General features: G+C 41.3%; 1 protein-coding gene across 1 annotated transcript in view; it reads left to right on the forward strand.

The window, feature by feature from the left end:
• The first annotated feature begins 582 nt into the window (after positions 1-582).
• The window catches only part of WNT7A (Wnt family member 7A), a 52,448-nt gene continuing 39,761 nt past the window's right edge, over positions 583-13,269 (forward strand). Inside the window, exons 1-2 of the mRNA XM_007056890.4 lie at positions 583-1,616; positions 3,265-3,491. Of these exons, the coding sequence (XP_007056952.1) occupies positions 1,546-1,616; positions 3,265-3,491 (298 nt within the window). The 5' untranslated portion in view covers positions 583-1,545. The remainder of the gene's footprint in view (positions 1,617-3,264; positions 3,492-13,269) is intronic.

The raw sequence follows: 13,269 nt of genomic DNA on the forward strand, positions 1-13,269 counted from the left end.
GTCCAGTAGCTCCTTGCTATACACTTTCTCCTGATGGGGGACAGCTAGTAGGCTAATGCCCAGTGATACCTGATCCGAAACCATCCTTTCGGCTTTGACACAAAGAGCCCCTAGCAGGACACTTGACTGCCACCGGGCGAGCAGCTAAATGCCCCCATCTTTGTCATTAAATACATCAATCAAAAAATAAGTGGAAAGGGCAACCGACGAAGTCTTTAGGCAACAATGAGCTTTTTCTCTCTGGGCTGTTGTCTGGTAGTCTAGCCTTCCTTTAATACAAGTAGATACGATCTAAATTGTCCTGGGCTGAGGACTTCGCTCAGTGGTGCTGAACACAGAAAGAGTTCCCTTTCTCAAGCAGCCTCTGCCATGCCCCTGGCTGACAGGGACGCTGCTGCTGGGAGAGGGTTTATCTCAGTGATCATTTGTTAATCCTGACTCGGAAATCGGGGGGGGGGGTGTGAGGGGGACGGGGGTGCAGGGAAGTGAGATGAAAAAATTAAGAAGTGGGTAGGCAGAAAGAGGGGAGGAGCATTTGGGCTGGTGGCAAACACATAAAACCAGCCGGTATGTTCACCCCACAGAGCAAAACAGGAAAACTATCCCCACATAAAACTTCAGATCCCCCTTCCCTCCCTGACAGGACACAAAACCACGCATCAACGAGGGGAGAGTGCGGCGGGGGGGGGGAGGGGAAAGAAAGCTTGGAAAACCCTAAACGATGAAGAGAAAGGAGAAGGGAAAACGGATCATCCTAGCGAAAGATTAAAGCAATGCAGATCGGTGTAGCCTAGCATACTAAAGTGTCAGGAGGTTTGCACACCTTTGGGGGGTTCTGCATAGCTTCACAAGCGTATTTACTGCAGTGTCTCATAAGGAAATTAACCTGTTACACTCCTTCTAGTTGGGACTGTCATTCAGTAGAGTCTATGCTCCTTTCCCTGATCCTTGACTTAAGGAAGGACTGCAGAAACCCACCTTCCGCTTAGGAGAATCGGTGGTGCTTCTTTACAAGCAGGTGGTCTGTTTGCGCTTTCTTATTCCCTTCTCCCCCCTCACTCCCCCACCTCCCGGCTGGACAACTCCCTCCTTTGGAGAACACGCCCAAGTAGCTGAAGAAGAGAGGGGAAAAAGAAGAGATAGATAGTAACATTGAACCTGAGGAGAGATCCAGAGCTGCTGCGTGCAGAGAGCGATCACTGCAGCCTATACATTCCCAGCACTAAAGTATTACGTGTGACAGGCATACAAATCCGGAATAAAAAGAAAAAGAGAGAGAGAGACAGACAGACACAGGGTGGGTGAGTGAGTGAGAGAGAGAGAGAGAGAGAGAGAGAGAGAGAGACCCAGCTGAGGGATATGGTGTTTGTCTCTTGGGATTTACAAACACACACCGCCTGTTCAGATCACAAGAGGGTTTGTCTGTTTTGTCTGCACTACCTTGACCTGGAGCTGCACTGTCTGAGGCAACGAGAAATTAACCAGCACGAATAGCATTAGAGGCATCCTTTTGCATGGTGATCTGAAAAACAGCAAACAAGGAATATGAACAGGAAAACAAGGCGTTGGATTTTCCATATCTTTCTGAGCCTAGGGATTGTATATATCAAAATTGGGTAAGTAACTTAAAAAAAAAAACCCCACACACAAACGATTTCTCTCTGCCTATCCTGTCCAGACCTGTTAATATTTATCTGGGAAAGTTTGGAAGACTGTTGTTATTTTTTTTTAAAGACAGAGCAGAAATGCTATTGCCTTTCAGTGAATTCTTGGTGTGTCGTGTAGAGCTGGGGAATGTGAAAGTCATTGGTGATGTGCCGGAAGCATGACTGGAATGGCAATGTGCTGGGGTTTATTTTTATGCTCTTTCTGTACCTACCGTGTCCCCTGAAATCAAACCAAACTCTGCTTTCACATGCATGGCGAGTATCGCTTCAATGGGATCTGAAAGGACATTTGTCAGCCGTTCAGGAGAGCGAGCACCGGCGAGATTGGCCGCCGGCTCCCTACCCTTTCCTCCCCCGGGACCTCCGGGGAAACCATCTCCTCTCTTCCCAGGTGCAAACTACTTGATGGACTGTTGCTGAGGGGGGATAAGGACCTACGCCTGTCCCCTGGGCGCGCAACAGCGATCTCGCAGGGCCGCCATGGGTCACCCTGCCATTAGCTGCTGGACTGGTCAGCGTGGGCGCTTTTATTTATTAAAAGCAACGGGAAATAAAATACACGCCAGCGCTCCGGCTACCCGGAGCCAGACCCGCTCCGCTCACTTGTAGATCAGCAGCACCTTTAGCATTACACCTCACCCAAGTCAGCGGCGTTATTCTGCAAGGGCGGGGAGTGGGGCGGCAGCCCAGGATCGGAGGGGAGGGGCCGCTTTATTTTTCCTAACTGCACTAATTTAATAGCTTAATAAAACAATGACAATGATAATAATAATAACCCCCAGCCCTTGGAGCGTGTGCCTATTCTGGGCGCTAGAGTTGCATGCGCTCTAATTTATGAATCAGGAAGTTGGGTCACGTTATGGCAAAAGCCCACGCGCTCTTTATCTCTCTTTTAATTATAGACCGAAAAAAAAAGTGATGGGGGGAGGGGAGGGAGGGCGAGGCTCTGATGTCCGTGAAATTGATCCACTCTTTCCTTTAAACGTCATTATTCTAGTCTTATCCCCAGGCTCCGCAAGGGACGGTCTGGGGAGGGCAACAAGCCCAGCAGAAAGTTGGGGTGGTCTTGGCCAGGGGCTGGTTGAGTAAAATGATGGTTTGGTTTTGCTGGAGTATGTGCCCTAATCTATCAGTGGCATGAGCCAACAGCCGGGGGAGGGTTTGAAACGCACGGTGCCTCGTGAATACCCCAGCAGGGTTACAGAGGATGGGGCTTTCTCTGTCCTCCGCTGGGGGTCAGCCCCTTTATCTCCTTTACACCAGTCTATTGACTGACACAAAGCGGCCTGAAAACCGCTTGCTCCGGGGAGAGGTCACTAAAGGTACTGTCACAGCGTGAATGTGACAGGTTTCAGAGTAGCAGCCGTGTTAGTTGTTCGTCTCCTAGGTGCCACAAGTGCTCCTTTTCTTTTCGCGTGAATGTGGAAATCCTAGGTTGAAAGCGCTTTCAAGGCAGAGAACATGCTTTGAAGTGAGAAGATGCCTCCCTCTGAAAGCGCCTGTAAGAAGGCTGCCGCCTCAGGAATCGATTGGCTCTGAAAGCTGCGGTGCTAATTTTATTTGTTCTGAGTCTTTCCCCCTTCTTCTCTCATTCCAGGGGTTTTTCCTCTGTGGTGGCTCTGGGGGCCAGCATCATCTGTAACAAGATCCCGGGTTTAGCTCCTAGACAGAGGGCAATCTGTCAGAGCAGACCCGATGCTATCATAGTGATCGGAGAAGGGTCTCAAATGGGAATCAACGAATGTCAATTTCAATTCCGAAATGGACGCTGGAATTGCTCTGCCTTGGGGGAAAGGACGGTCTTTGGAAAAGAGCTGAAAGTGGGTATGTTACCTCTTTACTGGTTATTGCAAGGTTTGGACCTGAAGTCCACCAAAAGGTTAGCAAAAAGGGTTTGGTACACATCAAAATGTCACAGAATCATACATGCTAGGGCTGGGAAAGACCTGCCAGGGCACCCAGTCTGTGCCAGCCAGTGCAGGATCAGTCCCTTTAGTGTATTTTCACCTGCCCCCTTCTCTAGGATTACCAAAATAGATATCTGTGAATTTTCCCTATAGGATATGTAGTGAAACCCTCCCAAATACTCTAAAAAAGCACTTACATAACAAATAAGCCATCTTCCTCTAAATATTCCACAGTCCTATACTTGTAAAGCCTGTGCCCTGTGCCTTTTTTCATGTATGTACAACACACAACGGGACTTGGAGATTTGGATCTGGTTAGGGGTTTTGTTGGGAGACAGGGTATTGAAGAGAAGCTAGGTTTTGGACTCTACACACAGGAAGCTCATGAACCGTTCTCTGTAGATATCAGCCCCAAAGGGTGGACTATTTAGACCAGTTTTCAGAGTAGCAGCCGTGTTAGCTGTATTCGCAAAAAGAAAAGGAGTACTTGTGGCACCCTAGCGACTAACAAATTTATCTGAGCATAAGCTTTGGTGAGCTACATCGGATGAAGTGAGCTGTAGTCACGAAAGCTTATGCTCAAATAAATGTGTTAGTCTCTAAGGTGCCACAAGTACTCCTTTTCTTTTTATTTAGACCAGGAAGCTCAAGAAAACTAACTGTTTATTTGGTGAGAGATTGGTTCCTTCGAAAACAGAATCAGAAAACACACACCTGCCAGTTTAGAATTCAACCCAACCCAAACCTTAGATGCAGTTAATATCTGGGCATTCAAGTCTGAACCACATCCACAGTCAAAGGAGTTCTAATCTGATTTTCCAATTTGGGCTCATCTCTCTCAATCATACATGTTGGGTTTTTTTGTACTAACAGCAGAAGCTACATTTTAAAATTGCACTCAAATAGCAGCAATAAAAATACAAATTTAGATGTGAGGAAATTTCTAAGGAAGGGGGAAACACTGTCTTCAGACCTAGTATTGTAGAACTTATGGCACCTGAGGGCTTCTTTGTGTTTGTTGATCATGCCATACTTGGGAACAGTGAGAAGAGTTAAGGATAAAATTTCAGCCTTAAGGGCCATAGTCACCTTTCAATTCCCAATTTAAAATGGTCACTGATACCATTATGAGTTCCATGTTCGACAGTAGAATCCACAGATCTGGGGTTCTATGCCTTGGACTGTGACAGTGCCCAAGGACCCAACGAGTTTAGATTCAGGAGGGAACACTGTCCTAATAGAGAGCTAAGGTATTCTGTGGGACTTGGGAAGCAAGATGTAGCATTGGCAAGGCAAGGAGCCCAGAGTTCCAGGGGCAGTTTTACACCAGGAGTATTGGGCTCTTTGATTTGTTGTGCAGGGCCTTTGGTTCATTGCGAAGCCCTTTGGTTGGATTGGATTCAGGCCCCACTTTGTCTTAATCCAGCCAGGGCAGGTGGACCAGGGCAGGATATGGCCTAACTATAATACCAGTATGGCATTCCTTGTGCACCCAAGATACCTATCAAAGTCATTGGGATTGGTTCACAAAGAATGCAGCATTGGCATCTATATAGCTGAAGTTCCTCACTTAGGCAGGTTTAAGTACATGTTTTAGTATTACTCAAATGTAGGTGTGTGTGATTTCCAGTGCTCATGGTTTTATGCAAGAACAAAAACAGGGAAAAGTCTGAAGATTTTTTATTGAAGGCCATTGGGCTCTCAACACCTCTGAAATCCGGCACTATGTCTCAGATTGGTCACCCAAAGACTGGGGCATACAACATTAGTGAATACTTCTCAAATTGTGTCCATTACACTGGAAGACTGTAACTGCTTCGATAGAGTTGGCTCATTCTGGCCACTGATTTATGCAGGCATGTGTCTGACTGACCTCAACCATAGGTCTGCTTGGAAGGCTGGTAGGATTGGACCACTCTAATCTAACAGTTACATATATATCTGTAAAAAGAAAATGTGTGTGCCCAAGAGCAACAAACATGCAGAGTTATTGTGGTATGTTGGGTAACACTGTCAGTTTTTTTCAAAATTGATTTAGCTGGTAGGCTATATTTAGGTACTTTTAAAGAAAGTCAATATTAAAGGAAGTGGATTTGATCCATCTTTGAAGTGTTACCTCATATCTAATTACCCATTATAATGTTTACATAGATAGGTGTATTCAAACATATCAGGCCAAACTCATCCCTGGTGTAGCTCCATCAGAACTTATACCAGGATTGAATGTGGACCATAATGAACAAAACTCACTTAAAATGCATAAGTTTTATGTTCAGATTTAAACAATGTTTACACTTGCATTTCAAAATACACTATATGCATCTTGCTAGCAAGGTGCATAAGAAAGACAATCAATCCCATGCAAAAAAGCAGCTTTTTTGGAGCTCAGGAGTACACCCTTGGGATCTTTAATGGCAAGTCTGATTTCAGTGCAAACTGTTATGGCTGAGTTAACTCACTGAAAAATAGTGGGTCTATTGGGTGCCACTAAATATTAATAACATTAGTGACAGGTTTCAGAGTAACAGCCGTGTTAGTCTGTATTTGCAAAAAGAAAAGGAGTACTTGTGGCACCTTAGAGACTAACCAATTTATTTGAGCATCACGAAAGCTTATGCTCAATAAATTGGTTAGTCTCTAAGGTGCCACAAGTACTCCTTTTCTTTTTGCAAATAATGTTAGTGTAACCATTTGTGTTCTTCTCTGTTTCTTGTCTGTAACAGCATGTGTGGAAACCCTTGCACATTTGATTCAGACAATATCATTTTATAAGAAGATGGGGAAAAAATCATTCAGTTCCTAGGATTCTGTACGCTGCTCACTGTTTTCCATTCCCCTTTATCAACTGTTCTTTCCATCTCCCCAAGCCCTGTAAAGAACCAGTAGGAACTACAATTTACAATAATCTAAGCTAATATTTCACTGTGTTAAGAAGGGCAAATCCTATACCTAGTAAATACAAAGGCCAGATTTAATGCCCACAACTAAGATAAGATAGAAGAGAAAGTCTCACATTTGTTATCATAAATACTGGCAGTGGGGACAGGAATGACACATGCAATATGAAATGTTAAACCTAAAATATCTCCCATATGGTAACCAATGCACTAATTACAATGCAATTGAATATTAAACTTCAAAATATTTTTCACTAGTATATTTTTCTATATGAGTAGTAGCTGTAGATCTCTACTTTCTTATTCCTTTCACACGATTACTCCAGATTGCCATTAGAATGCTACAAGTGTAAAAGGTACTAAAATATTAGTTAATGTGTGAACACTGATGATGTTTCGCAGTATGGTTGAATCTTTAAGATGGTTATCTTGGAAGTAGGCAGGATCCCACAACTGCAATTTGCAATAAAATCATTTGACTGCATGACATCATTCTGCTTTCTCTATTAGTTGAGTGCCATGTGACTTTAAAGTGGCATTGTGGTGCCTGTGCTAAGATTAGGATGCAAATTCAAAAAGACTGTAATGTAACTTGTTGAAATGCGTCATTCAATGATTACAACATGGGCGTATATGTGTACTAATACTATACAAAGTACCCCAAAATAAATTCTATCAGTCTGTGCGGATTCAGCCGTACAACTCCTATGCTAACTGGAGTTGTGTGTGTAAATCTATGATAATAGGTTACCTTGACAACTGCATAGTCATGCATCCTAGACTGTTCTATACATAGTACCTATCTTTAAAAAAGGGAAACAAAGAAGACCTCAGGAACTATAGATCTAGTCACCCTAACTTCAATATCTGGAAAGATACTGGAACAAATTATTGAACAATCAATTACTGTGCATTTAGAGGATAATAGGGCGATAGCCAACATGGATTTGTCAAGAACAAATAATAATAAACCAACCTAAGTTCCTTCTTTGACAGGGTTACTGGCCTAACTAATGTGGGGAAGCAGTGATATATCTTGATTTTAGTAAGGCGTTTGACATATTATTACACAACATTTTCACAAGAAAATTAGGGAAATGTCATCTAGATGAAAATACTATAAGGTGGGTGAACAACTGGTTGAAAGACCATACTCAAGTAGTCATCAATGGTTACTATTCAATATTTTCATTAATGACTTGAATAATGGGGTGGAGAGTATGCTTATAACATTTGTGGATGACACCATGCAGGGAGGAATTGCAATCACTTTGGAGGAAAGGATTAGAATTCAAAATGACCTTGACAAATTGGTCTGAAATCAACAAGATGAACTTCAGTAAAGACAAGTGCAAAGTACTGCACTTAGGAAGGAAAAATTAAATGCACAAATACAAAATGTGTATGACTGGCTAGTCAGTAGTACTGCTGAGAAGGATCTGGGGGTTATAGTGGATGAGAGTCAACAATGTGATGCAGTGGTGAAAAAGGCTAATATCATGCTGGAGTGTATTAAGAGGAGTAAGACATGGGAGGTAATTGTTCCACTCTACTCAGTGCTGGTAAGGTTCAAATGGATTATTATGTTCGGTTTTGGGTACCAAGCTTTAAGAAAGATGTGGACAAATTGGAAACAGTCCAGAGGAGAGCAACAAAAGTGATAAAAGGTTTAGAAAACCTTACCTATAAGGAAAGCTTAAAAAAACTGGATATGTTTAATCCTGAGAAAAGAAGAGAGAGAGGGGACCTTGTGAGGTCTTCAAATATATTAAGGGCTATTATAAAGAGGATGTAATCAACTGCCCTCCATGTGTATAGGTGGGACAAGAAATAATCATCTTAAACTGCAGCAAGGGAGATTTAGGTTAGAGATTAGGAAAAACTTCCTAACTATAAATACTGTTAAGTATTAGAATGGGCTATCAAGGGAAGTTGTGGAATCCCCATTAAGAACAGAATAGACAAACACCTGTCAGACATGGTCTAAGTATATTTGATACTGCTTCAGTGCATGGGGATGGAGTAGATGACCTTTTGGGGTCGCCTCCAGCCCTATCTTTCTATGACATCAGATACAGTTTTGTTATCAATCTGAATCCTGGGATATCATTATTTTATTACTTTTGTCTTTACTTGGTAGTCTGAATTCTGATATTGTGCAAGTGTAACCAAACTGATACAAGTTTAATTTTCTTTCTTTTGTTGATTCTGGACTGTGACTCAGGAGATCTGGGTTCTAATCCTAACTCTGCCATTGATCTGTTGGGTAACACTGGGCAAGTCATGTCCCCTTCTCTCTGATTCACTTTATCCATCTATAAAATAGGGATAAAGATTTTGACCTCCTTTGTTAAGATCATTGAGATCTATGAATGAAAAGCACCACATAAGAGCTAGATATTATTATTTGTAAACTTTTTTGGAGAAGTCACATATAACTTTGCTAATCTGTTTTTCAAAGATAGTTTTGGACAAAGGATTATAGCTAGTGACCACTTACATTTATTCACTATCAACATGGCACATTTCTGTTCAGGTACTGGGTTCCCAAATATATTCACAGTGAGTCTTCATCCCATTTACTGCATATATTTCATTTCTAGTGTTATACAGTATACAGTAGTTTGTCCTTCAAGAGCAAGACTTTACTGACATTTGAATATGGATATCTGGTCATAACACTTGGTAATGATATTGTCAATAACAGTGCAGGTGATGTGGTGATTCAATTATGAGTGTTTTTTAAATTAACAAATGCATAATGGTGTCCACACTTCAGCATTTTGGGACTTTCCATCACCAAAGCCATAAAGTCTTCAGAGTAAGACAGCCCAAGGATTCTGCTCACATCTATTCAAATGAAGTGTCAGAGAGGATCCAAAGGCCTGACCATGCAGATGCGTCTTTTGCAACAACATGAAGCTCCAGTTTGGGCTCTCGTGGAACTCCGAAAGAGCAAATTCAACCCTGAGGGGTTTCCACTAAATACTCAGCAGACCAACCCAGAGGGTGTAATACCATGCACAGAGCAAACGTGAACCTGCTAATTGCCATAGCTATGACAGGACACGAACAGAGTGTTAATCTCTCATATAACTGAGTCCTGACTCTTAGTTCCTGTAGCGATTAACTGCACCCAGAATACGACAGTATCAAGCTGATGTGATGATGCAAGACACAAGGAAAAAGATGTTTCTGTTTCTGATTACCTTAATGACACTATGATACAGTTGTGCCTTTGCAATGTGACAAGACAAAGTTGAAAGCAAATTCAATAGAAACCTGGCAAAACTAAAACCAACTTCAGTGAAGGTCTTTGAAGATCCTGTGACAGACATTAAACAGGAAGAACTTCAACACAAGTCTATTAAGACCCTATGACTCTGCCATAACGTGACACAGCAAAACTAAAAGTAATTTCAAGGCAAGTCTGTGGAGACTCCCCTCACTGAGACATTGCCTGTGAAAAACATTGAACACAACGTTTGGAGAGAGGACACGATGATCCGATTACCCAGAAAACACGAGACACTATTGCCATGCATGTGCCTGAGACTAAAAATGTCAACTTTAAACAAAAGGATCTCACTGCAGATTTGAATGTTAAAAAACCTAAAAATAATGAAGACGTACATTATACAACAAAAGCAAGAATATCCTGAGTGACACATCTGTCAAACATTGTTAAATTAACTCATTGTGTCCATAACTTCCATCGTGATGGACAATCCTCTTGGCCTTGCCTATGCTAGCAAAAATGGGACCTTGGATTGACTGCTAGTACAGTCAGTAGTGCAGCTTTAGTAGGCAGGGATGATTAGAAGAGACTGATAAATAGCTGAGTCCTGCTTACGCTACAGCTGACAACATTGGTACCAGTGGCAGAGCTCAACAAATGAGGACTCATTTTGGGGAATGTATGTGCAGTCTCAGTGTGTGTGGGCGTGGGGTGGGGGGAGGGAGGCTCGCTATAATGTGGAAAGTTACGTTCCACAGACCTTTATCCTGCACATACTACTCATGTGAGTAGTGCAACTGAAGTCAAAGGGACTACCCATGTGAATGACGTGAACAGAATCTGGCCCATGTGCATTACAATTGGCCAAATTCAGCACTGATTTGCACTTTGTGCAATACTTTTAACTTAGGGAGAATCTCAGTCAGAGAAGTTAAGTGATCTATGCAGGTTCATAGAGGGGACAAGGTGTTAGGAGTTATTAGCTCCTACCTACTTACATTCTCAGACCAACAGACCATGCTTCTCTTCCAGCAACATCCTTAACTCTTGTTCACTGAGTGATTTACATTCCACATAGTCTCATGATAGTAATGGGAGAGAAACTTCTTGGTCTGAGTAAAAGTGGAGTCTTCCATTCTCACACTTCCCCATGAATGACAAATATTCTGAAGGCCAAATTATGCCCTCTGTAATACCAGTGTAACCCTCTTATCTTCCATGGGCTTGCAGTGTAACTAGCTAGCCTTGTAATTGGAATTTAGAAAACAATTGTTTTGTAGATGCACAAAAGTGAAAAGAATCCAGCTCATTTTCCCATACCTGAGGTAGCAGGAGAAAAACGTAGTAACACTTATTTTGTCCCTAATGTGTACAGATCTGACTTGCAGTAAACACACATCTGTCCAGTAAAAAAAATTACCATCTTTAGTCACTTTTCAGATTAGAAATGCATTTTCAATTATATCATTTCATCAGAATTATTTTTCTATCACGTCTTTGGACCAACATTTTTTGGTATTCAATTCCAGGGTAATTTCATGGGACAGGCTTTAAAATTTTTGATTTTTTGAATTCCAAAGAGCAAATATCAGGCCTAGGAGATCACAATAAAATGATTTGCAGAAGGAAAGTAGGTTAAAATTAAATTAGTTTTTATAGTCAGAGAGAAGATATCTGCCCAAGGAAACAAACAGGCAAGGCTGCCATCTTAGCAAAAGGTTTCTGTTTGGTATTGTGCCATTAATACAATACAGACCTTACTTTTTCCAAATGCAACCAGTGATTGATTAGAGATTGACAAATACTATATATTTTGAACCACTGGCACTCATAAGCCCCCAAGATATACTGAAAGGGCCAAATACAGATCCCAGTGAAGTTAATGGGAATTTTACCATTTTCCTCCGTGGGATGAGGACTTGCATTTATGTGCTGGATTTTCATCTCCTGCCACTATATTTTAGCATATGTATAGTATTTGCATATGCAGTAATGCAGGCTTAGTTATTCACAGACAAAAAACTGTTCCTGCAAAAACAGAGGTGAGGCTGAAAATCTGGCATAATATATCTAAAAACTAGCATGTTGCTTTATGCCAAAGAGTCAATCTTTCTAGGCTGTGACTATCGCAGTAAGATAAAAACATTGCCCCAAGGTCACATTAGTTGGAATTCACATCAGAAGGCTCTCATACCTGCCTTCAAATGTATCTTGTGAGTACATGTTTTAGAGAAACAAAAAGATTACATTACATTAGAACGTAGAATAACTAAATGCCTATTGCAGGGTCACTATATAGGGTTTTTCTGAAAGAAAATATAACTACATAAAACACATTTTGACACAGTGTCGTATAAGAAGTGAAGATATATAAAAGGGACGATCCATATCTTCTGAAATACCGAATGATAGGTCTGATTTTACAATATTCGTGCCTTGAGTAACTATTTTATACGCTTAAAATAGAATTTGCTTTTGAAATGGAATATACTTGTTTGTATCCCATTTCAGAATTTCATATTATTAATCTGTGTTGATGAAACATCATAAAATGTAGACTGATAAATGGGCAATAACTAAAGCCTCTGAAGATGGGAAATATTTCCTGCTTACCTTTTTAAATACAATTCACCCTATTTCTTTAAACTGGTGAGCTAAGAATTTTTAATTTGGCATCCTCAACTTCATTCATTTCAAGTCAGCAGAATTATTGGGAGCTCTCAGCACCCAGGTTTAGGCCCTTAACTGGAAAAATGGTCATACTTTAATTTTTAAAGCTGCCTTTTAAAATTAATTACACATGCTACTTTAAGAATCAAGCCCGTGCGCGCTCTCTTGCTCTCAGAAAGGCAGACCGAGATAAGTAGTCAGAGGATGAGTTCTGCTCTCCATTTTACTAGCTATGAATTATGATCTCTATAGAGATGTGAAGTAATGTTAGTCATGGCACATAATTGGCAAGGTACGCTGTATTTTCCATCTTTCTATTTTCACAATCAACATATATTTCAGTTCATGTCACTGCAGATAACTCCCTCCCTGACCCCTTGGCTTTAAATAGCAGAAAATACAACGTATGTTTTCCAGTGAGATAAATACAAATTTGTCTTTTTTATTTCCCAGATTAGTCAATTTATGGTTGGGCTGATATGGGGGGAACAAAACTTTTTAAAAATTTACTTAGAATCTTAGAGTTGAGCTGCTCAACACCACTAGCTCTCACTGACTTCTTTGGGAGTGGAGGGCACTCAGCACCTTGCAGGATTAGATCCTGATTTCCTATGTAATGCCAAACATACCCTGATTATTACGGCACTGATACACATACATTTTACAAAAGGGTTTAATTTAAATTAATTACAAATGAAGAACTCTCTTTTAAAGAAGAACAGAAATGTTTGGGGCAGGGGGGAAAAGACTGGCAATCCCAAATCAAGTAACAGAATATGGATCTATGTTTGCCTCAAGTACACAAACAGATCCCGCACTGACTTGCCAGATCCCAGTCCTGTCAACACTTTATTCATGGGGGTAAAGTGATGGATGTGCAGGTTTGTAGG

The sequence above is a fragment of the Chelonia mydas genome, chromosome 7, assembly GCF_015237465.2.
Source record: "Chelonia mydas isolate rCheMyd1 chromosome 7, rCheMyd1.pri.v2, whole genome shotgun sequence".
Taxonomy (NCBI): domain Eukaryota; kingdom Metazoa; phylum Chordata; order Testudines; family Cheloniidae; genus Chelonia; species Chelonia mydas.